The sequence below is a fragment of the Vulpes vulpes genome, chromosome 11, assembly GCF_048418805.1.
Source record: "Vulpes vulpes isolate BD-2025 chromosome 11, VulVul3, whole genome shotgun sequence".
NCBI lineage: Eukaryota > Metazoa > Chordata > Mammalia > Carnivora > Canidae > Vulpes > Vulpes vulpes.
Genome location: NC_132790.1, coordinates 61,461,425 through 61,484,860, shown reverse-complemented (window position 1 = coordinate 61,484,860; position 23,436 = coordinate 61,461,425). Strand labels below are relative to the sequence as shown.

The 23,436-nt window shown below is 39.7% G+C and overlaps 1 protein-coding gene across 2 annotated transcripts in view; it reads left to right on the top strand.

Moving 5' to 3' along the window:
* Positions 1–23,436, top strand: part of ULK4 (unc-51 like kinase 4) — a 589,543-nt gene that overhangs the window by 382,768 nt on the left and 183,339 nt on the right. For both annotated transcript variants that reach the window (XM_026000954.2, XM_072726539.1), the window contains exon 33: positions 22,277–22,443. In XM_026000954.2, coding sequence (XP_025856739.1) covers positions 22,277–22,443 — 167 coding nt within the window. The remainder of the gene's footprint in view (positions 1–22,276; positions 22,444–23,436) is intronic.

The window sequence follows — 23,436 nt, the reverse complement described above, 5'->3', positions numbered from 1 at the left end:
ACTTGATAAGACAGAAAATAATACAGAGACATGAGATTTAGGGCAGATTTTTTGCTGGATCAGATTTCCCATTTCAGCTTTTGATTTCTTAGATTTGTCTTTTCTGGTCATTTCGTATAAATGGGATCATTCAATATATCATCTTTTGTATCTGGCTTTTTAAACTTTGATGGCATTTATGAGGTATACCCATGTTGTGGAATGTATTGATATTTCATTTCCTTTTATTACAAAATAGTATTCTATTGTATTTTTAATTTGTGCTTTTCTTATTCTTCACTTTTATCAATTTATTAATTTTTAAAAGAAGCTGTAATATTTGTCTATTTTCTGTTTCATTGACTTCTCCTTTTATCTTTATTAGTTCCTTCTATTTACTTTGGGCCTACCTGAAGGGAGAGTATTTCCCCCCTGGATTCCTAGGGTGAGGAATTAGAGAATTGATTTTAAAGCTTTCTTCATTTCTAACATCTAGAACTATAGATCTTCAGCTGAGCCCTGTTGTATTTTCATTATCACCCATTTTGACTTATTTTCTAATTTTCCTTGTGATTTCTTTTTTTAACTTGATTGTGTTTTAGAAGTATATTTACTTTTCATACATTTGGGGGCTTTCTAGATACTTTATTGTTACTTATTTCTAATTTCTTTCTAATTATGTTGAAAGAACACACTTTGTATGATTTCAGTTTTTGGGAATTTTTGAGGCTTGCTATTTTGGCCTGGCATTTGGTCTGTCTTTGAAGGTTTCATGTGTACTGGCAAAAAAATGTGTATTCTGTAATAGTTGTTGGATATAGATATAGTCTGTGTATCTGTATAGTCTGTAAAATTTGTTGAACTCAAGGTGATTGTGAGAGCTATTCAGATTTTATTTTTTATCTACTTTTCTATATACTGATTTCTTTTTCAGTGGTTCTATCACTGAGAGAGAAGTATTTAAAAATTCCAGTTATGACTGGACCTATTTTTGCTTAGTTGTATTAGTTTTTGTCTTATGTATTTTGAAACTCTGTTATTAAGTGTTCTTACATTTATGATTGTCACCCTTACATCATTAGGAAATGTCCCTTTTTACTTCTGATATGATATATTTGATTTTCTTGAAAATTTTAAAAAGGATTTTATTTATTTATTCATGAGAACACAGAAAGAAGTCAGAGACACAGGCAGAGGGAGAAGCAGGCTACTCTCAGGGAGCCCAGTGTGGACCTCGATCCCAGAACCCTGGGATCATGATCTGAGCCAAAGGCAAATGCTCAACCACTGAGTCCCACAGGCATCCCTGATTTTCTTTAATTTGACTATTAACTTACCTTGGTATGGTTTTGTTTATAATTTTCCTGCTTGTAGTTTGTTGAGCTCCTTGAATTTGCAAGTTTATGGTTTGTTTTGTTTTATCAAATTTGGCTGACCATGAGCTATTATTTTTCCAAATATTTCTTTTCCCCCATTACTTCTCTTTTTCCTCTAGAACTCCAGTTATTATGTATATACTGCATATGTGTGTATATATAATAGTCTATTTGGATTTGTTAGGGTCTCTATTCTTTAAAATTTACACTTTTCCTCTTTTCTTCAGATGGGATAATTTGCATATATCTTTTATGTTACAGACATTTTTTTTTTGCCATCTCTCGTTTTCTCTTGATGCCAACCAGTGAAAACTTCATTTTAGATAGTATGCTTTCTAGTTTTTGAATTTCCATTTTCTTTATTGTTTTCATTTCTTAAGGAGTTCTGATCTTTTATTTTTATTTTTTTTTAATTTTTTTTTAATTTAATTATGATAGTTACAGAGAGAGAGAGAGAGGCAGAGACATAGGCAGAGGGAGAAGCAGGCTCCATGCACCGGGAGCCTGATGTGGGATTCGATCTTGGGTCTCCAGGATCGCGCCCTGGGCCAAAGGCAGGCGCCAAACCTCTGCGCCACCCAGGGATCCCGAGTTCTGATCTTTTAATTCATTATGACCATATTTTCTTCTATATCTTTCAATATATTTTAATAAGCTGCTTTAAAAACCTGGGTTATCTTGATGTCTCCATTTAATGTATTTTTTTTCTTGGTTATGGGTTACATTTTCTCATTCTCTGATTTTTTGCGATGTATAATAATTTTTTATTGTTTGGTAGCAGTTCTGCAGGTACAATAAGAAGTCTGAATTTTGATGTCTTTAGAGAATATTGAGTTCTTTTCTAGCTGTCATTTAATTTACTGGTAGTTCAGCTTGACTCTTTCAAGCCTTGTTTTTAATTTTTGTTCCCATGGGTTTTTTTAATAAGATGTGGCTTTTTTGAGGTCTCAGTTCATTACTCAGAGTATTTAGCATGATTTATTCTCTCTGGATTGCCAGAACTCCTTGTCTCCCAGCTCTGTGCAATTTCAGGCTCTCCCTTTAACCCACACCTTCTAGGGAGCTGTTGTCTATCACACTACCTGGAATCTCATCCAACTGACATCTTGGCATGTGACCCAGGACTTTAGGGTACCACTATGCAGATTTCTAAAAAACTGCTTTTTTGAACAGCTGCACACTCTACATTAGTTTACCTGGTAAACTCCAGCTGTTTCAGCAAACCCTAGCTCTAGTCTCCTGCTGTGCAGCAAAGCGAGGCTGCTTTGCTCTGAGTCCTACAACCCCATGCCTTCATCTGGAAAGTACCTCAATATGAGAAATCCCAGGAAAGACAGACAAAATACCAGGGTGATTATAGGGCTTATTTCATGCATCTCCTCTCTCAGGAAACAGAGTCTTGTACTGTTTGTTATCTAACATCTGAAAAAGGGTTATGTCATATGTTTTGTCTAGGTTTAACCTTATTTATATAGAAGGATGAGTTTGATACCATGTATACTGTCATGGCTAGGTATCACAGTCCTCTCTTAGTCTCTCTTTATTTTTTATTTTTTTTAAAACATTTTATTTATTTATTCATGAGACACACAGAGAGAGGCAGAGACATAGGCAGAGAGAGAAGCAGGCTTCCTGCGGGGATTCTGATGCAGGACTTGATCCCAGGACAGGGATCATGCCCTGAGCTGAAGGCAGACACTCAACTGTTGAGCCACCCAGGCATCCCGGTTTCTTTTTATTTTGAAGTTTACTTATTATGAGCATTTCTTCTTTTATGTAAGAGCCATTTGTATTTCCTTCCCTTGGAAATATTCCTCTGTTCATTTTCTTTGACCACTTTTCTCCTGTGTTTCTAGTGTTTTCTTATCAGTTTCTTGGGGTTCTTTACAGGTAAGTGAAAGTTGACTCCCGTGATATGTTATGCATATATTTACCACTTAGTTATTTGATATTTCATTTTAATAATGTATTTTGCTACAGAAATCAGAGTTTTAGTAAGTAGTATTTAATAAATCTTCTATAGCTTCTGGGTTTTGTATTCTATTAGGAATGCTTTCTTAACTCTAAACTATCCTTAATTTTTTTCTATTACTTTTATGAATTCAGTTTTGATTATTAAATCATTGATATACCTGGATCTTATTTGGTTTTAAGTCTTGAAAGTAAGATTTATTATTTGATGGCTCCTTAATAATACCGTTAAATGAATGTTCCATCTTTTCACCATCAATCTGCAATGCCATTGTATTAAATAGCTGTATGTTTTTGTGCAGATTTTTAGACTTTTCATTTTTCCCTTTGATTTTTATTTATTCCCATGTCAGTGCCAAACTCTTAATTTTCATGGTTTTATTATGTAGTTAGACATTTGGTTGGGATAGTTCCTGTTTCTAACTACTTTACCTATCTTAAGAGTTTCCTTGCTATTTTACCTTTTGATTTTTTCCACAATAACTTTGTAATTAGCTTGTCTAGTTTCAAAAAACATGTTGACTCCTAACATTTTTGCAATTACTTTTAATTCATAGATTACTTTAGGAAGAATCAACATGTCTATGATTTTGAGTTTTTCTAGACAAAAATATGGTATGACTCTCCATTTGATTCCTTTTTTAAAGGATTTTATTATTCATGAGAAACAGAAAGAAAGAGAGAGAGAGAGAGAGAGAGAGAGAGAGGCAGAGACATAGGCAGAGGGAGAAGCAGGCTCCATGCAAGGAACCCAATGCAGGATTTGATCCCAGGACTCCAGGATCATGCCCTGGGCCAAAGGTAGATGCTCAACCACTGAGCCACCCAGGTGTCCCTGTTTGTCTGATTCTTTATCCTTTGGTAATATTGTTTCTTCATGTGGATCTTAGAGAGTTCTTGGTACATTTATTCTTAAGTATCTCATCTTTTGTTGTTATAAATGACACTTCTACCTTCTTAGCAACTATTACTCTTACACTGAATGTTTTTCCTTTTACAACAAAGTCTAACCTGTGATATTCATAACCTTCACCTAAACATTGTCCCCTTCCTCTGTCTGCTTTTCTCACTGTCATTTATACAGATTTATTAAGTCCACTGAGATGGGCTCTGGGTAGAATGATGCACAAGATATATTCATATGCTCAAGCGGCAGTGGTCTGAATTAGTCATTTATTTGTTCATTTAAAAAATATTTGCTGAATATCATCTATATTTGAAACAATGATTGACACTATAGAACTCACAAAAAGCACCTTGTGCAATTCAAATATTGTGTACTCAATATTTCTAAAATACATTTTATCATTCCATTATATTTCCTTTCTTGAGGAGCTTGTGGTCTAGTTAGGGAGAAGCATTTTCTGTGAAAGGATAAGTAACAATACAGGATAGTATTGCAAAATGGATGGAGTAAACAAGCTTTCAAAGGAGAAAGCTGCGTGAAAGTGTGCTGAGTGAGGTGGAGGCTGGAGGCAGGATGGGGAAGAGAGGCTACCTTAGCCAGAAAGAGCAATGGGAGCAGAACACAGAGGCAGGAGTGAAGGACAAGATCACAGGGGACAGGGAATGTACATCTTGACTGGAGAAATGAGTCTGTGTTGGCAGGCTTGGCTGGAACCAAAGTGTGGAGGGCCTTGAATGCTTGGCCAGATAAGGGATGGCTTGGTCAATACTCAGGTTCTCTCAGTGGTGTGGGGACATTCCAGCATTGATGTTGAGCAAGATTAGGCCACCCTGCTGGCAGGATGGTGATGGAGATTGGGAGCAGATCTTCAGGAGGTGAAAACAGTAATAGTAGGTATGTGGTGATACCTAAAGTTAAACCTGGAATGGAAAAGGAGCTGATGCAGCATACAGAGGTGTGGGAAAAGGGGCGCAACTTGGACTCAGTGTCAGACATTTGTGTTGAGAGGGAAGAATTGGCATTGCCAAAAAAGTTTCAGATTTCAGGGACAGGAAAAACTCATTATGCCTTTTACCTCTTCCTGAAGATGTTGATTTGGGATTCGTGTCCTCCAAATTGGATTAATAAGTTGGAAAAGTGAAAGGATTCATATGTGAGGATAATCATGGTCATAACCTGTGTATTAACACCCTGTGTTTTAGGCTTTATAATTAGAATCCAGCGATTAGAATTTTGCTAGCCAAGATTGGTGGAAGGTGACATCTGAGAGATTGTCTTTCTGGAGTAGCATCAGTTAAGTAAGTAATCCACAATAGAACTTATGTTTACTGGCTCTCAGGGTATTGTTAGTGCTGAGTAGGTTGAAAACACCACAAGTACATTTCTTATGCTGGAAAGAACTTTGCAGATAGTCTCAGGGGAGATGAAGGTTAGGAGGGAAAATGTCTGTCTCCTTCTACCCAAGTCAGATGAGAGGAAAGGATTGTGCCGGGAAGGGAGATGGTGTTGCTCTTTGCCTCATCAAGTTGTTAGTAGGATTTGGTTGTATTATTAGAGGAGATTCACCCACTGGTTGTGAAGCGCTGGGCCAAGCTAGAGAATGAAAGCATAACACCAGGGGCCCTCCAGATGCTCTGGTCTTCAGAAAGATCCTGTTACCATCCCATTGTCCACTGAAGTATTCTGTGACAAACCAGCTGGTGATGAGCAATAGAGAACCCAGGATAGCAGTGAGAAACAAGTGTTGAGAAGAGATGAAGTGCTTATGGTAAAGTACTTTTTGAAAAATTTAATAGTGGCTTTACTAGCAGAAAAAAATAGAAAGGAAGCAGATTTGTCTACATTGTCAGTAAAAGAAAAATGGATAGGATGGTATTTTCAAGGGGCAGCAAGGCCAGTTGAAGTTTTCCTTTGGAACTGAGAAATTGGCTTAGTTGAAAAAGACAGATGAAGGGAGATATGAGGGAGACTTACATGAGGTGAGTGACTCAGACAGGGAGGCAGGGGGTGGAAGTTTTGTATAAGGCAGAGGGACCAGGTTGGAGCTTATGGATGAGACCGCTTTTGCTCAGAGACTAACAGGAAGGATGATGAGAGTGTATCATTTTTTTCACCTCCATTTTCTCTATCCTTGATTTTCACATTATGCCCCTGCACCGAAGCCATCTAAACAGGCAAAGCCAGCACTTGGATGTCCTACAAGACACTGGGTAGTATTTCTTTCCTTGGTATCAAGCTTCTCATGGCTAAGACTCTTTAGATTCCCTTCAAGGTGGAACAAGCCTCACAAAATTATCAGAATGAGTCCATGGTGTTTCAGAGGCTCAGTCTGAACTCTGAACAGTAGCTTTTAGTCACAAGTCTACAAATGTCTAAAGTACTCTATCATTTGGGACACCTGGGTGACTCAGCAGTTGAGCATCTGCCTTTGGCTCAGGGCATGATCCCAGTATCCGGGATCGAGTCCCACATCAGGCTCCCTATGAGGAGCCTGCTTCTCCCTCTGCCTTTGTCTCTGCCTCTCTCTGTGTCTCTCATGAATAAATACATGAAATATCTTTTAAAAAGTATTCTATCATTCATTCTTTTTAATTTTTAGAGATGTGCAATAGCTGTAACTTTTCTGAATAAAAACAACATGTATTCAATGTAAACATTTCATTAATGCAGAAAGGTATAAAGTTTAAAAGTGACCTTACCTGGGTTGATGAGCTGGGTTCTCCTCATGTACAAGGCTTACCAAGCAGTACTAGGTAATGAGGAATAATCTGGGTCTGGAGCTGTGCCTCACTTCCATTTCTCTGGAAGGTCCCAACTTTCTCATCTGTAGGGTAGTGAGGATAATTTAGGAGGCCATGGCAGATTGGATGAGATCATGTCTGTAAAACAGCACAGTGCTTGAGAAATAGGACATGTTCAATAAATGACTCTTAAAATGCCTTTTCTAAATGCTGTTATTCTATGTGTATTTCCTCTTAGTTTACCATATTTGATGTGATAAACATATGTATATGTCAATATGTATAGTTCTGCTTCATTTTCTTAATAATTTCAAATCTCATTGATCCTCTCCCTCAGTAGGCTTTTAGAGAAGCCTATTAACTATCAGAGTAGTTAAATATCATTGCCTTGGCTAAATAGCCAACAGAATTTTGAATGAAGATTGGGAGTGAGCATCCTTTTCCAGTTCCTGGCCTTAGTGGGTATGCCTCCACTACTGAGAGGCTTTATGGAAATGGCCAGTTAGTCATATATGACTAACTCCCAGTCTCTGTAGCACCTAGCCCAGGAAGCCAAATCTGCTCCCTAAACCAATAATATAACATGCCCTACTTCTAGTCAACCTGCTTCCAGCTTTCCCATACCAACAATCTTGAATCAGTGCATACCCAAAGCCTTCCTGTCTTTTTACTATAAAGCTTTCCAAGTCCTCTGCCTGCCTTTGAGTCTCTGCCAAATGCAAGTGGTAGTAGCTGACTCCCTTGCTATAGCAAGCTTTGAATAGCCTCCACTTGTTCTCCTTTGGGTGATCTTTGTTTATTTCCATACACTGTTAAGTATGATTTCCCATAGTGGGTTTTCTAAGGATTAATCAGCTGTGAATTTCTAGAATGAGCCCTTCTTTGGTCATGTAATGTTAGCTACTCAATACATGTTTCTCAAGAACCTGCTATGAGCCACAGTCTGTGCTAGGCTTAGATAAGATAGGAATAACCCAAACAGATATGTTTTCTGGTCTTGTAGGATTTATGGTCTAGTAGGGAACACAGACATTTATCAGATAAGTACACTTGATTGTGGGGTTTTGGAGAAAAGTGCTCCAGGAAACTGAGAAGGAATGGGCGGGGAGGAAACCTAGAAGAGTAGGGCATCCTATAAGCCAAAAAAAGATGGCAGCATTTCTGAAAGATTAGATGTGATAAGAGCCATCAGAAAGTCAAGTGCAAGGAGGTAAAGAATGAGTGTTATGCTCTTCTGTTTTTTTTTTTTTAATGCTCTTCAGCTTTTTAAACCATGTTTCTTCATTTATTTTCCTCTATGGTTATTTCTGCAGGCTTCATTTTTTAGATTCATATTTAAGTGAGCATTTATAAGTTCCTTTATAGCTTGAATTGATTTCCAATATGACTTCAAATTTTTTTCAGAAACTTGATATGTAGAAGGTACATATCAAATTCTTCCTAACTAATATTTATTTTCTCCACCAGAAGACTGAAAGTGAAATGCATTCCCTGCTGATTGTTGTCATTTACTTGACAGCACTGGTGTTGAATATCTAATATTGCTCCATGTCTCCTGAAGCAGCAGCTTGATGGGCTCACTGTGTGAGTGGCACCTGTTAATTAACTAATGCAGAAAGATGTAACTGAAGTAGAAGATTGTCATGGGATAACAGACCTGCTGTGTACAAATGCTAAAATAACTTTTGCAAAATAAGACTTTTAACAAAGCAGATCTATTTTCAAGGCACAGTGTGGCAATTTTCTGTCCCTTCTACTTGATTACTTATTTTTTAGCCCTTTATATTTCTCTAGTGGTGTGAGAGATTCCACTTGGTATATGCTGCCCTCCCCCCTCCTTTCTTAGCCTTATCTGTTCCTAATTACATCTTTTTAAAACCTGTTGGGGTTTTTTTTTTTTGTATTTTTTAAAAGATTTTATTTATTCATTCATGAGAGACACAGGGAGAGAGAGAGAGAGAGAGGCAGAGACACAGGCAGAGGGAGAAGCAGGCTTCATGTTGGGAGCCTGACGTCGGACTCGATCCCGGGTCTCCAGGATCAGGCCCTGGGCTGAAGGTGGCGCCAAGCCGCTGAGCCACCTGGGCTGCCCATTTTTTTGTATTTTTAAAAAGATTTATTTATTTACTTATTGAGAGAGAGAGAGAGAGTGTGTGTGTGTGTGTGTGTGTGTGTGTGTGTGTGCACGTGCTCCTGCATGCATGGAGGAGGGGTAGAGGAAGAGGGGGAGAGAGTCTTAAGCAGACTCTCCGCTGATGCGGGAGCCAATGTGGGCCTTCATCTCAAGACTCGGAAATCACAACCTGAGCCAAAACCAAGAACCAGATATTCAACCTACTGTGCCACCCAGGTGCCCCTGTATTTTGTTTTGTATTCACAAAATAAACTTCACAGATAGTCCTTCTTTTCCTCCTTTTCCATTTGCAGTCATTTCAGTTACAAAAATGCAGTCTTGCAGAGTGAGTAATAACATAGACTGGAGCCAGATGGCTGTGGCAAAGTTACTCATCCTTTCCAAACTTCAGTTTCATCTTCTGTAAAATGGAGTCAAGGGACTTTTGGTTAGATAGCTGTTAAAGCAGTTAAAATAGTACTAGGCACGTGGTAAGAGCAATATAGGTGTTTACTATTATCGCTGTTTCTCTGCATGGCTTATTCTAATATCTCATTTTAAGCTCTAGAGTATTGATTTATAAATAGTACCGGATTGTTATCTTGTATCTTTATTGATAGTATGTGGAAAGTGTTTTCCCTGTGGAGTTTTAATAGGTTTAGAGTAAATGAATATTATATTCATTTGCCACATTCTGACTTGTAAAACATTACAGCTAAGAGAAACCTCCAATACCACAGAGTGCTCCTTCTTTTATTTTCTAACAAGGGGATTAAGGCTCAGGAGAATGAAGTGAGTTGACCACAGTCATCCTGTTAGGTTCTGATAGTGCTGAGACATGTGGCTCCCGTCCAAGGAGTTTCCTGTGCTATAATTTGAATGATATAGTTTCCTTCCCTATTTATGGCCAACCCAAAATGAGTCACTGCATAGATTTTTCCCATAGAACAAGGTAGTGAATACAGAGCGTCTCCCATATCATCCGACTGGGGTTTTCTAAGTTCTTGGTCCCTCAGCTGAGATGGACTCGAAAGTGCATCTCAGCATCAGGAAGTGGCTAAGGCCTTCTGGGTCAGGATGGAGGCTCCACACAGGGAATTACTTCTACTTCCTGCTTGTATTTGGCTTCTTCTTTTTTTTTTCTTCTAAAGATTTTATTTATTTGTTCATGAGAGACAGAGAGAGAGGGGGGGCAGAGACATAGGCAGAGAGAGGAGCAGGCTCCATACAGGTAGCCCGACTCGGGACTCGATCCCAGGTCTCCAGGATCATGCCCCGGACTGAAGGTGGCGCTAAACCACTGAGCCACCCGGGCTGCCCTGTATTTGGCTTCTTATTTATGTCATAACAAAGCCACAAGTTTAGTGGCTTATAACAACACCCAAGTGTATTCTGGTACAGTTCTGGGGGTCAGGAGTCTAAAGTCCAGATGTTGGCAGGCCTCTTTCCTTCTGGAGGCTTCTCTGTTTCCTTGCCTTGGAAACCCAAGCTGCTGCCCGAGTCCTTTGCCTCTCGGCCCGGTGTCACTCTAGCCTCATACTTTTGTGTTTACATCTCCTGTTCACTCTGACCTCCTGCTTCACTCCAAAAGGAACTCTTGTGATTACATTGGACCCCTTTGGATCATCCAGGGTAATCTATCTCAAGATCCTTAATCACATCACATTTGTGAAGTTCCCTTTGCCATATAAAGTGACAGTCACAGTTTCTAGGAATTGGGATATGGATATCTTTGGGGAGGGGGCATTATTCATCCTACCACACTCCCAAAGCACCATTAAAATGAATCAAGTCTTCAAAGTTATTAACTCTAGAGAAAACATGAAGTTGCCCAGGAAAGAAAAAATAATCATAGTTTTCCATGGGACTTAATTGGGAATAGTGTTTATACAGTCATAACAATGTAATTACTGTCAATCTGATTGGTAGAGATGCCTATAGTGGAGGGATAAGGAGTGGGAACTGTTTACATGTGAGGTAGGGCATGGGGAAAGAGCTACATCGTCCTCCCTGCATAGGAGTAAGTCAACAGATAATGCCTACAACTCAAAAAATACAAGTGTGCATTATCTAGAGAAATGCAGGGAAATGATAAGTAGGTAAAAGAGTGAAACTAGTTGCCTCTGGAGATAAGAAGGTGACCTGGAACTGCAGGAAGACCTTGACTCTGGGGGAAAAAAAAAAAAAAAAGATGGAACGAAAGGGAAGGTGAGGGAAGTGGATAATGCATGGAGTCAAGAAAGCATGGTGCTTTTGAAGATAAGGAACTTGAAATTTGACACCTGGGAGACTGATACTCTGCCACACAAAAAGAAGATTTAAAAACACAATTAGAACTCACAGTTCCTTGAGCTGGTTAGGAATTTTACCTATGTGTATCAGAAATTCAGATAGCTATGTAAAAAAAAAAAAAAAAAAGTCTTACCAGTGAGAGCATGTCTGATGGAACTCAGCCCAAGATTAATTCCTGGCCCCCAGAGACAGCTGGAACCAAGGGCCCAAATATGACACTCAGAGCCTCTGGGTCTCCCCAAGTTTCTCTTCCTCTCGCATCATTTTCCTTTCCACCCTCACTACAGCCTAGTGTTCTTGCTCATTGGTCCTTGAAATGAGGCATTGCCACTGCCACTCCCTGTTTCAAATGTTTCAATGTTTTCCTTAGAGAGGAACTTGCCTTTGCTGCCCCCCCATTTCTGGAACTCCAGAGGAATGAAACAGCTGGTTGTGGCTGGGGACAGTCACTTTGTGTAGAGAGAATGCTACACAATAACCAAGGGGTGCCTGAACTTTAGCCCTCCTTCTTGGGATTGTTAGCTGTATCATGGAATTTCATCTTAAAAAGGGACAGTTCCCTTGAAAGAACAAGTTAACACTATATATGTATACTGTGGTAAGATATAGAAGTTTCTGATACATTCTTCAGTGAAAAATAGCAAGCTATAGACTACATTCCACGCATATATGTATGTTTGTATTTGCATGTGTTTCGTATGCCCTCTATAGCAAACCCTTATGTATGATGAGTTTTGAGGAAATAGGATGTCAAGGATATTTATATTGTCTGTGTCATACTTTTTACATACAAATAATTAATTGCATTTTTACAGAGTATAAGACAAAATGACAAGTGTGAATTGGATCATCACTCCCACTGCCTGATAGCGCCAAGCTGTCGTTTTATTCCATTATCTGTTTCACACATGGCTATCTTCCTATGGGCCCTGAAGGGAAGGGCCCATTTCTTGAGGTTTTTTTCTCATTCCTTCCTTATTGAGCTCTATAAAATTTACATTGCAAATGCTCAGCATATTGCAAATGAACTTGGGATTGAAGGAATGATGCATGTTCTTTCTTGAATGTTTACCTATTATCTCAGATAGACCACAGAGAAGGAAAAAAGGAAGGAGGGAAGATGTGGTATGTCAAACTCCAGAGGATATGCTCTAGCTCAGGGCCCAGCTCATAAAAGCCCATTCATACTTCAGCAAGTGCTATACTGAAGTCAAAATTCCACTGGACAAAGCTTTCCACACTTTTGGGGCAGATCCCAGAGTGTATTACTGCTGAGAGGGGTCATACTTCTTCCTGAGAATGTTTCCTTTGCTGCTCTTCCACCCTACTCTCTTCCAGCACTTTCCTGAGCATTGTACACATATGATCAATCGTTTGTTATACCTTCGATTTCCTGGTAGAAATTGGAAAGTTAATAAAATTTACTTTTGAACTAGTCATAAACAGCATTGGATCTTAAGTATTGGATATGAAATTAGCATCCACTTCTATTTTTTTGTGTTCTCCCTTTCAAAAATGGCTCCAGTTATGTTTGTGCAAATTAGTTCTAAGCTACTTTATCTTCAGTGCATAAATCCTTCAAGTGTTAAACTTCTCTTTTCAGTGATTTTGTAATTGAGCTTATTCTATCCAAAACTTTTACCTCCCAAGTATGCATAGAGCAGGGGATATAGAAGTAGGTTTCCATGTTGCTAAAATGCAGTGATTCTCTGCCTCAAACAGAAAAGGGCATTATAGTCTCCTGGGAAGGTGACCAGAATAAATCATATACTTGGAATAATTCAATATGGTGTTCTCCTCTGTGGAGTTAAGTGCTAGACCCATTCTGTTTGAATCTTGGGGGTCCAGGGAACACTGTGGGTTCAGGGGAGCTGGGGCAAGATTGTTTTAAAGATACTCTCATATAGAGTGTCCTTTCAGCGGGTGGGGGGCAGGGAGATTTTTTTTTTTTTTAAGATTTAATCTATTTATTCATGAGAGACACAGGGAGAGGCAGAGACACAGGCAGAGGGAGAAGCAGGCTCCATGCCGGAGCTGGACGTGGGACTCCATGGGGGCAGGGAGAGATTTTTTTTTTTAATTTTTATTTATTTATGATAGTCACAGAGAGAGAGAGAGAGAGAGAGAGAGAGGCAGAGACATAGGCAGAGGGAGAAGCAAGCTCCATGCACCGGGAGCCCGATGTGGGATTCGATCCCGGGTCTCCAGGATCGCGCCCTGGGCCAAAGGCAGGCGCCAAACCGCTGCGCCACCCAGGGATCCCCAGGGAGAGATTTTTAATTAAAACATTTAGCCTCGGGCAGCCCCAGTGGCCCAGTGGTTTAGCACCTGCTTTCAGCCCAGGGTGTGATCCTGGAGTCCCCAGATTGAGTCCCGAGTCCTACTTTGGGCTCCCTGCATGGAGCCTGCTCCTCCCTCTGCCTGTGTCTCTGCCTCTCTCTGTGTGTCTGTCATGAATAAATAAATAAAATCTTTAAAAAAATAAAAATAAAACATTAGCCTCTGGCATATTTGAGAAATGCCAGCCTCCGACCATGAAGTACTGTCAGTTTTTGGGTTTGGCGGGTTACTTCATTTCATGAATTGGTATATCCTATGCATCAAGTGAAACTTGTTCAGCATCCCTCTCCTGACTGAGGAAAGCTGGCCAGTTTGGGAGTCTGGCCCTGGTGCCTGGGCAGGGTGTGAGGGTGAAGGTTTGAAATATAGGGTGAAGCCAAAGCTCCAGGAGGGCATGCAGAATTGGGGCCACAAATGCACAGGGGAATGGAGACCGGGGCACAATGTGGACACATAGGGTCTCTTAGGAAGGGACTGGAATAACAGAGGCAAAAACCCACACTCAAATGGTTCATAAGTGTTGAGCCTGAGAAACGGGGTCATTTGGGGTCATGTCTGTATGGGTGTGGGTGGCTGCTTCAGCCAGAACAGGTTTTGTATGCTTGGATGCTCCCAACCCTACAATTCACGGACGACTCCATTTACCCTGCCAGTGTGTCCAAGATGGGCATTACCATGTTCACCCTGCATGTTTTTTCTGTTTAAAAGTAGACTTTTAACTCAACTGATTTGTTGTGATTCTGCATTTGGGGTATAGCAGTGATCAATTTGGGAAAGAATGAATTTCCCACATCAAATTTCACAGATACTTTTATCTTTTATACTCCTCTTCCAGATTGTCTGTTCAGGGTGACTTTAGTGAACCAGGTTCACTAAAGGGGAAGTGGCCACATGTTTTATGATGCAAATATAAAATTATCCACAAGGAAGCCTCAGTTTGGGGAGGTTATGTTTGGATTTAGAATGTTGTGTTCGAATCAGTAATGATAGAAATAGAAATTGCTTTCAAAAGCTTGGAGTTTCAAAGTGTGCTCTCATGTTAACACTCTAACAGATTTTGAAGAAGTAATAATATAATCAGGACACAATGACCGGAGGAGCTGGGAATAGCTCATGCACATTAATATTCCCAGAACATTAAACACTTGAAAATAACTCATGGGGATGACTCCTTTAGAGATTTGCTTATAATTAATACAAAATAATTCTTGGATTTTATTTTTGATGAGTTGGGTGTAATTAATGCAAAGTAATTCTTGGGTTCTGTGGCTTAATGAATTCTGATTTCTTTTGGAAGTGTTAGGATGGAGTATTAAGTTCTTATGGTGGCATTTGACCAGAGGACTGCGAAATGCTAAGGCACCATTTCAGATGCCTTTGTACAGCATCTCTGAGGGAGCTCATAGGCAAGCAAGGCACAGACATCTTCTTTATTGTGCTGGTCTCCATAAAAGGCTGGGTTTAGCCTTACTTCCTATATTAGGTCCCCCTACTAGAAACAAAGTAGGCTGTGTCTTTCCCTTTGTATTTGCCTTAGTATTGAAATATCAGTCTTGCATCTTAACACTCAAGCAGGAGAACCTCCCTATTTGCTTCACACAGATGTGTACCAGCTTGTGCCAACAGAGGCAGGAGACACAGCAAGGGCTGTACATTTGCCCAGGGCTCTGGAACAGAGCTGACTTAAGCCACAGGTAACTACTAAATCTCAGACTGGGTCTGGATGAGAGAAGGGAGAGAGGAAAAAAAAAGAAAACCCAAACAATGAAAGGAATGCCCATGCCTTTTCCAGGGATGGAGGCCTCTGACTATGCTGTATACCAGTCTTTTCAGTGGAAGAGTAGAGTGGAAAGAGCCATACACTCATGCCCACTGACAGTTGAATCCTTGGGGGAATTTTCACTGTGAAGAATTCAGCCCTGGCAATGTCCTTGAACTTGACTGACTCTCTCTCTCTCTCTCTCTCTCTCTCTCTCTCTCTCTCTCTCGGAGGTGAGGGTATCTTTCTCTTGACTAACACTTCTCTGTGGAGAATAAAAGAACAAATAGGGGAATGTTAACTTCCTTTCCCTCCATTTGCCTCCTTAGATTTATTCCTCCACTTTAGTAGAATGTGTTGTGTTTCAGCTTATTCACAGAGCTTTGCCAATATTCACAATCCCATCCTTGAGTCCCCTGGGGTAAGATGAGGGGAGAAGCAGTGGCCCCTCACTTTTTTCCCTAGTGAATGTGGGTAGCTTTATGTTGTCAGCCTATGTGAATGCAGATTCAAGTCCTTCCTTCCAAGAAGCAGTATTCCCTAACTCCCTCTTGGGGAAATTCTGGACGCAGTGTGGAAGCAAACATGTCAAAGCGTACAGGGTTTATGGGGAAAGTGCACCAAGAAAGATCCAGTAACTTGAAGTTTGACTTCAGGCCAAAGGATTACCAAAGACTGGCATGAATTGCCTGGAAATGACCCAGTCAGTGAACTTTCTTCAGGGTTATGAACTGTGGCAATTAAACAGCCTTGACAGTTTTTTCTTTTTAAATTTTCATCATTCCTTTTTCTCTATGACATGATGATGATACTATCAGGATGATTTCACTATGAGCACCTTTTCCTTCCTTTCCTCTATAAGCCCTGCCACTGTCTGGGATTTGCTCAGTGCTGCTCATCTTGCTTGTCTGTCTTGACTGTCCTCCGGGAACTCTTCCACTCTCTCTGGTTGTCTTCAGTTTCTGTTTTTCCAGTCTCAACTACCATCCAGTTTCTAGTTTTTAATCTCCAGCTGCCTCTGGGCATTGGCTTTCAGATGTTATCACAGACTCATCATGTCTTAAAAGCTAATTTACAGTGCCTAGAAAACTCACTCCCCATGTCTTCCAGTGCTGACACAGTTCTCCTATTCCTTACCCTTTCTGGCTCCATTCCACTGTTGCCACCAAATAACAAATCACACTTCTTTAGTGATGTGTCTGCCTTCCTCCTTGCTCCCCACCACCACTTGGTTATGGCATGGTCACAGTCTCAGACTCATTGGTCTTTTGGTCTCAGTTCCCCACTGGTTGGTCTAAGAGTCTAAGTATATGGACAAAAGTATATGGACTCTGGAGTTATACATGGATTCAAATCACTTCTGTAACTTGTACTTAACTCTGTGACCTTGAATTTGTTATTTGAGTACCTGTTCTGGAGTTTTTTTTGTTTTGTTTTGTTTTTCGCTTATATAAAATGGAGATATTAGCATCTGCCTAACAGATCTGTTATAGAATTCAGGTGAGGTATTAAATGTAAAAAGCTTGGGGATCCCTGGATGCCTCAGTGGTTTAGTGCCTGCCTTTGGCCCACGGAGCGGTCCTGGAGTCCCAGTATCAATTCCCAAGTCAGGCTCCCTACATGGAGCCTGCTTCTCCCTCTGCCTATGTCTCTGCCTCTCTCTCTCTCTCTCTCTCTCTCTCTCTGTCTCTCTCATGAATAAATAAATAAATAAATCTTTAAAATTTTTTTTAAAATATGTAAAAAGCCAAGTAGAGGCCCATTGCCAGACATAGAGCAATGCTCAGTAAATGCTGTCATCCCACACAGACTGCTGTGTCAGAGTATGCAAGATTTCCATCACCTTAGAAGGTTCTATCTTCTCCCTTCCCTAGAGCCAACTACTGTTCTGATCTCAGGTTTTTTTTCTGGAAAAAAAAAAAAAGGTTTTTTTCAGAACCTTATGTAAATATATTCATACCATTGTGTTTATATACCTGTTTGTAGTGTTTATCTCTCAACATCCTTTTTGAGATTCATCCATGTCCTTGTGGGATTCAGTGGCTCATTTCTTTTTACTGTTGACTAGTATTCCATTGTATGAATATATTTTAATGTGTTCAACCATTCTCCTATTGACACTTAGGCTATACTCTAGTTTGGGGCTATTTTGAACAAAGGTCTAATGAGTCTTTCAGTGGATATAGGTTTTCACTTGGGTAAAAACCTAGGAGTGGAATTGCTAGGTAATATGCTGTTTATTTAAATTAATAAAAACTGCAACTATTTCTTATCAGCAATGGATGAGTACTGGTCACTCCACATCCTTACCAACATTTGGTGTTGTCAGCTTTCTTCATTATTAATTATTCCTGTTTGTGTGTAGTGGTATCTTGTGATTTTAATTTGCATTTTGTTTGTGACTAATGATGTGAAACATTTTGTATGTGCTTATTGACCAACATCTTTAGCAAACTGTTTAAGTCTTTTACCCATCTTTAAAATTGATTATCTTTTTATTATTGAATTATATGAACTGTATTCTGGATATAAGTTCTTTATTAGATATCTATGTTGTAAATAATTTTGTGATGAAGTTTAACTTATTCATTTTTAAATGATCCGTACTTTTTGAGACCTTAGAAATTTTGCCTGCCTCATAGTTAAAAAGATCTTTTCTTTATCTTATTCTAGAACTTTACAGTTTTAATTCTTGTGTGCAGATCTGTGATTCATGTGAAATTAATTTTGCAAATCATATGATGTAGTAGTCAAGAATCCTTCTCCCCGTATGGATACTCAGTTTTTCCACCCCCTTTTTTTGAAAAGAATGTTTTTGTAAAGAATTCACTTGTTGAAATTTGTGTGACCCATGTAAGTGTGGGCCCATTTCTGGACTCTGAAACTGGAAGTATTTGTATGAAGTCATTGTTTTTCTTTTATGGATGTATACTTCTTCTTCTTTTTTTTTTTTTTTTGGATGTATACTTCTTATCTCTATCTACTGAATCAATGACATAGTAGCAATGAGCATCCCTGGTCCTCAGACTATGGTTTCTAAATACAGTTTCTTCTTAAAACAAACCAGGATTTTTGAAGAAGTAGCTAATGCCCAGTCTGAGACAGGAATTTTTTATTTTTTAAACTCTTCATAAAGCTTTTTAATTCATTTTATTTAATATCTTTGAGGCAGGAATTCTTGAGATGAAATTGGGTCATATTATAGCAAAGGCTAGGACATTTTCAAGGGGCTGTTAATAGCCAAAGATGGAAATAAGTTGAACATTAAAAAAAAAGATTGAATCCATTGAAATCCATAAAATGTGTTCTTTAAAAATCCACTGTATTCACAATGATGTTACAAAATGAACTAATTTAGTAACTTTTTGGTATTTTCTCGCTTCCCCATTCACTCCCCCATTTGTCACATTTGGTAATTGCTAATACTCCAAAATCATGGTTCTGAAAACTGGTAAATGATAACAAAGAAACGTTTATCAAACATATATCTTGTCTTTCCTTTACAAACCATATTTTATGATACCCAAACCATTGATAAAAGAAGATTCTTTCTTTCTCTGAAAGAGAGAGAGAGGGTGCACCAGTGAATTTAAGGGCTCAGTAGCTGGGGGTGGGGCAGAGGGAAAGGGAGAAGCAGATTCCCTGTTGAGCAGGGATCCCCCCCACCAAGTGATGTAGGCTCATCCTAGGACCCCAGGATCATGACCTGAGCCAACGGTAGATGCTTAATGGACTGAGCCACTGAGGCACCCCAAGAAGATTCTTTATAGAAGAAAACCAGCTGAAAAAATACAGAAGGAATGATAGAATTAGAAACTTACTATATAACCGTTGTCTAATGAAATGATGGGACCAGACAGTGGTCATTAGTAGGTAACATTTGATGGGAAACTTTATAATGAATGGGTTAGGCTAACAACTCCTGAACTTGATCAATTTTAACATTGTTAAGTGTGGAACAACTAGACAGTGTATCCTTCCAGATATGATGCAACAGGACATGCAGAGACCCAGCCCCAAGTCTTATTGCCAAAATAATTGAGCCAGAATTAAATGGAGTCTCTGGTCACTACAATTACCATTTTACAGGAAATACAGGGATGGAGGAACCACAAGAATATCTACAGGAAAAAATGATCTAACTTCTCCAAAAATAAATGGCATGAAAATTGCAGGCAGGGGAAAGACTGTTAGACATTAAAGGAGACTTAAGGTCTGCAACCAAATGAAATGTGTGGACCTGGTTTGTATCCTGATTTCAGCAAACTAATCCTAAAAAAGACAATTTTGAGACAGTTGAGTTTTGAACATAGGCTGGGTATCACCCATAGTAAATAAATTTCATTTTATTAAGTGGTAATAATGTTTTTTTTAAAAAAGAATGTTTATCTGCTGACTATACAGAAGTATTTACAGGAAAAATAAGATTATGTCTGGTATTTGCTTTAAAATCATAAGAAAAAAAAGTGGAGATAGATTAAACTAAGATGAGCAAAACTATTGATAATTATTGAGGAAGGTGATGGGGATTCCTTTTACAAAACCATCATGTGTCTGTCTTCGTCTCCATAATAAAAAGTTTAAATGAGAAAAACATATATTTTGACCCTGAAGTGAAAGTTCTGGCCATAAAGAGCACTGAATATATGGCTGAGAATAGACCACTTGACATCATACTAATGAGCTTGCTGGCATTATCACTGCTGTGGAGAAATACTTCATGTCATGCTTCATTTGTAATCTCCTATGAGCACCTTCCCTGACAGCTGGTGACTTGAGTGTGTAAAGTCAGAGCTTGGCAATTGTTGCCTGCTGCTCCACATAGCAGACCAGAAAGACTTTCCATCCCAGTGGGGGTTCGATTGCAGTCATTGTTTGCACTCTTTCCTTGAAGCCTGCATGAAGATTAGGAAGATGGCTCACTGTTGCTCACCAGCTGTTTGGTCTGAATCAAGCAGCAGGTAGCTGGATGTCCAGGTGTCCACCTCTCCTTCGGAAAAGCCACATCCTTCTCTGCTGTTCACATAGCTACACTTCCCCAGTACTCACCCTCTGCACCTTTGACCATCTACGTGATGTGTCACAAAGTAATCATAAACCCTCAAAGGAAAACTTCCTGCAACATGTATTTACCAAACACTGTGCTTTATAGCCCTTTTGCCCTACCTGCAGCTCATGAATACCAGTGTGCCGATTCATGGCACGCAAGTGAGTGATGCTGCCTACCTCAGAGGAGAATGCCTTCTGGTGTCATGTGCATGTCATAATAATTGCTTTTCTATACTGTGTGTCATTGATGATATGTGCAAACAAACCTTGTCATCGAGGGGCACCTGGCTGGCTCAGTGTGTTAAGCATCTGCCTTCGGCTCAGGTCATGATCCCAGGGTCCTGGGATCAAGCCTCATGTCAGGCTCCCTGCTCAGCAGGAGTCTGCTTCTCCCTCTCCCTCTGCTGCTCTCTCTGCTTATGCTCTCTCTCTCTCTCTCTGTCAAATAAATAATCTTAAAAAAAAAAACACCTCAAAACTTTGTCATTGATAAAGAAATTTTGCCCATAGTTAATTCTGCCTTCTCTTCAAATATATTTATCCTCAGCTTTGTGACTTGTACCAGCCCTTGTCACAAGGAGTGCAATGTTGTATGAGGCCTCTATAATTTTGGTTTCTTTCTGCCTTCAGTGACAAAATTAATTACTTTTGAAATCTAAGAATTACTCTGCATTTGTCTAGGAGAACTAAATTGCTTTCCTGGAAATGACAATGGCCTTGTTTGGAAGAGATACCAAAGCTTGGATGGATGTGCTTGGCAGAGTTTTCATCCAATTGATCATCTGAAAACTAGGGACAAATGGATTGCAGGACCAGTAAAGTCCACCTTACAGTATAGCTCCTCACCATGCTTCCCCCCACCATCTGCTGTGTAAAATAGTTATTTTTGAAGATTTAATTTTCTAGAACATTCAGATGATCTACTGATGCCAAAGGTCCTGTTCACCATTTTTGGTTTATAACACTGTGTGCTGTATTTTCACCACATTTATATCTGAATCATTTTTGTGAATTCAAAGAGTAATGCTACATAATAATATCAATAAAAATGTCAATTCAAGTGGAAGCAACAATGCCTCTACTTGTGAAAATGCATTTTTTTGGGATACACTACATCAAACTAAAAGTTGAAGACCACCTGCACTATTAACTTAGTATGAGGTTTGCAGGGACAAAATGATAGAATCTAGAAATTTCCAAATGTCAAATTTATTAAAATCATAGTTGATCTTCATTTCAGTTTTTTTTTTTTTTTGGAATGCATGTGGAAAAAAATACACTTCATTGCTTTCTCCTCTTGGAGTGACCCAATAACTTATAGATCCTTGGGTCTCCTGGGTTCTCCTGTAAAGCCTGATCCACATCATGAAGAACTGTACCTTCAGAGAACCTGGGGACAGGATGTTCCTATGCAACATGTTTCCTTCTGGTGCCCGGGAGCACTCTCTTCTTGTGAAGCCTGTTCACGTAGGATCGTGTTTCTCAATGTGTAATTTGGGGAACCCTCACATCAAATCACTTGGGGAGCTTATTTAACACATCTCAGGCTCCTGAGCAGGCTCTGGGAGTGAGACCTGGAAACCTGCCTTTTTAAAAACCATGCCTGGGGCTATCTGCTATGAGTGCAATGGAAGGACTGCTTCGAGTTTACACAACGTAGAACACATACGCCTGCCCCATTGGGTTTCTGAGACACATTATTTTGTAATTTATGAAGCATGTTGTACCCTTCTCCTTTTTTACCCTTAGGACTGGTCCGTCACGTTTGTGACTTATTCACTGAAACTGCCACACTGTGCTTGGATGTGGACAATAAGAACAACAATGAGACAGCGGCTGCGTTGCTCTTCTCCCTGCTTGATATTCTGCACAGGATGCTGACCTATACATCCAGTGTTGTCCGGCTGGCTCTACAGGTACAGGGCCTCTGCTGTGCCTTGAATACCCCTACACCATGTCATACTTCCCCTTCTCTCTCTCCTCTGATCTTCCTCTAATCTGTCTTTATTTTTGAAGAACATATGATTTTGTAGTGACTACCAGATAAGCCATCTTGGGTGTGACCAACCAATGTCATTGGGGTGACCAATGTCAAGGACACATAATGTGATCACACAATCTGTAAACTTTTTTTTTTTTTTTTTTTTTTTAAAGTAGGCTCCACGCAATGCAGCGCTTGAACTCAGAACCCTGAGGTCAGGACCTGAGCTAAGATCAACAGCCAAACTTTTTTTTTTTTTTAAGAAGTAGAATTTTTTTTTTTAAGATTTTACTTATTTATTCATGCGAGACACAGAGAGAGAGACAGAGACAGAGACACAGGCAGAGGTAGAAGCAGGCTCCATGCAGGGAGCCTGACATGGGACTTGATCCCAGGTCTCCAAGATCATGCCCTGGGCTGAAGGCGGCACTAAACTACTGAGCCACCCAGGCTGCCCAACAGCCAAACTTTTAATTGACTGAGCCACCTAGGCACCCTCCCAGTGATCACACAATCTGAAAGGAAAGCAAGAAAGGACAAAGGAAAGACTAGCCAGGCCCCATTTGGGGAAGTCTCCTGATGGAGATCGTTTGCCTACAGGCACTCTTGGACCAGCCCAGCAGTGTGCCATCTTTCCAGTGTTGGGATGGCACTCCAGCCTACACTCAATAGGATGCATTAACTTGCTATGGACAATGGATTAAGATTTTAGGCAAACATGCACACACACATACACGTGTTTGTATACGCACAGGTACACACATAGACATACATGTACAACACACAAATTCTCTCACTTCCTTTTATGACCAGTAACATGGAATTGCAAGACGGTTTTTGGGGACTAGAAGTATAATCAGTATGATCATTGAAAAAGTCAATTTGCCCCAAACTATAACCTGGATTTACTTTGTGTCATGCTGTAAGA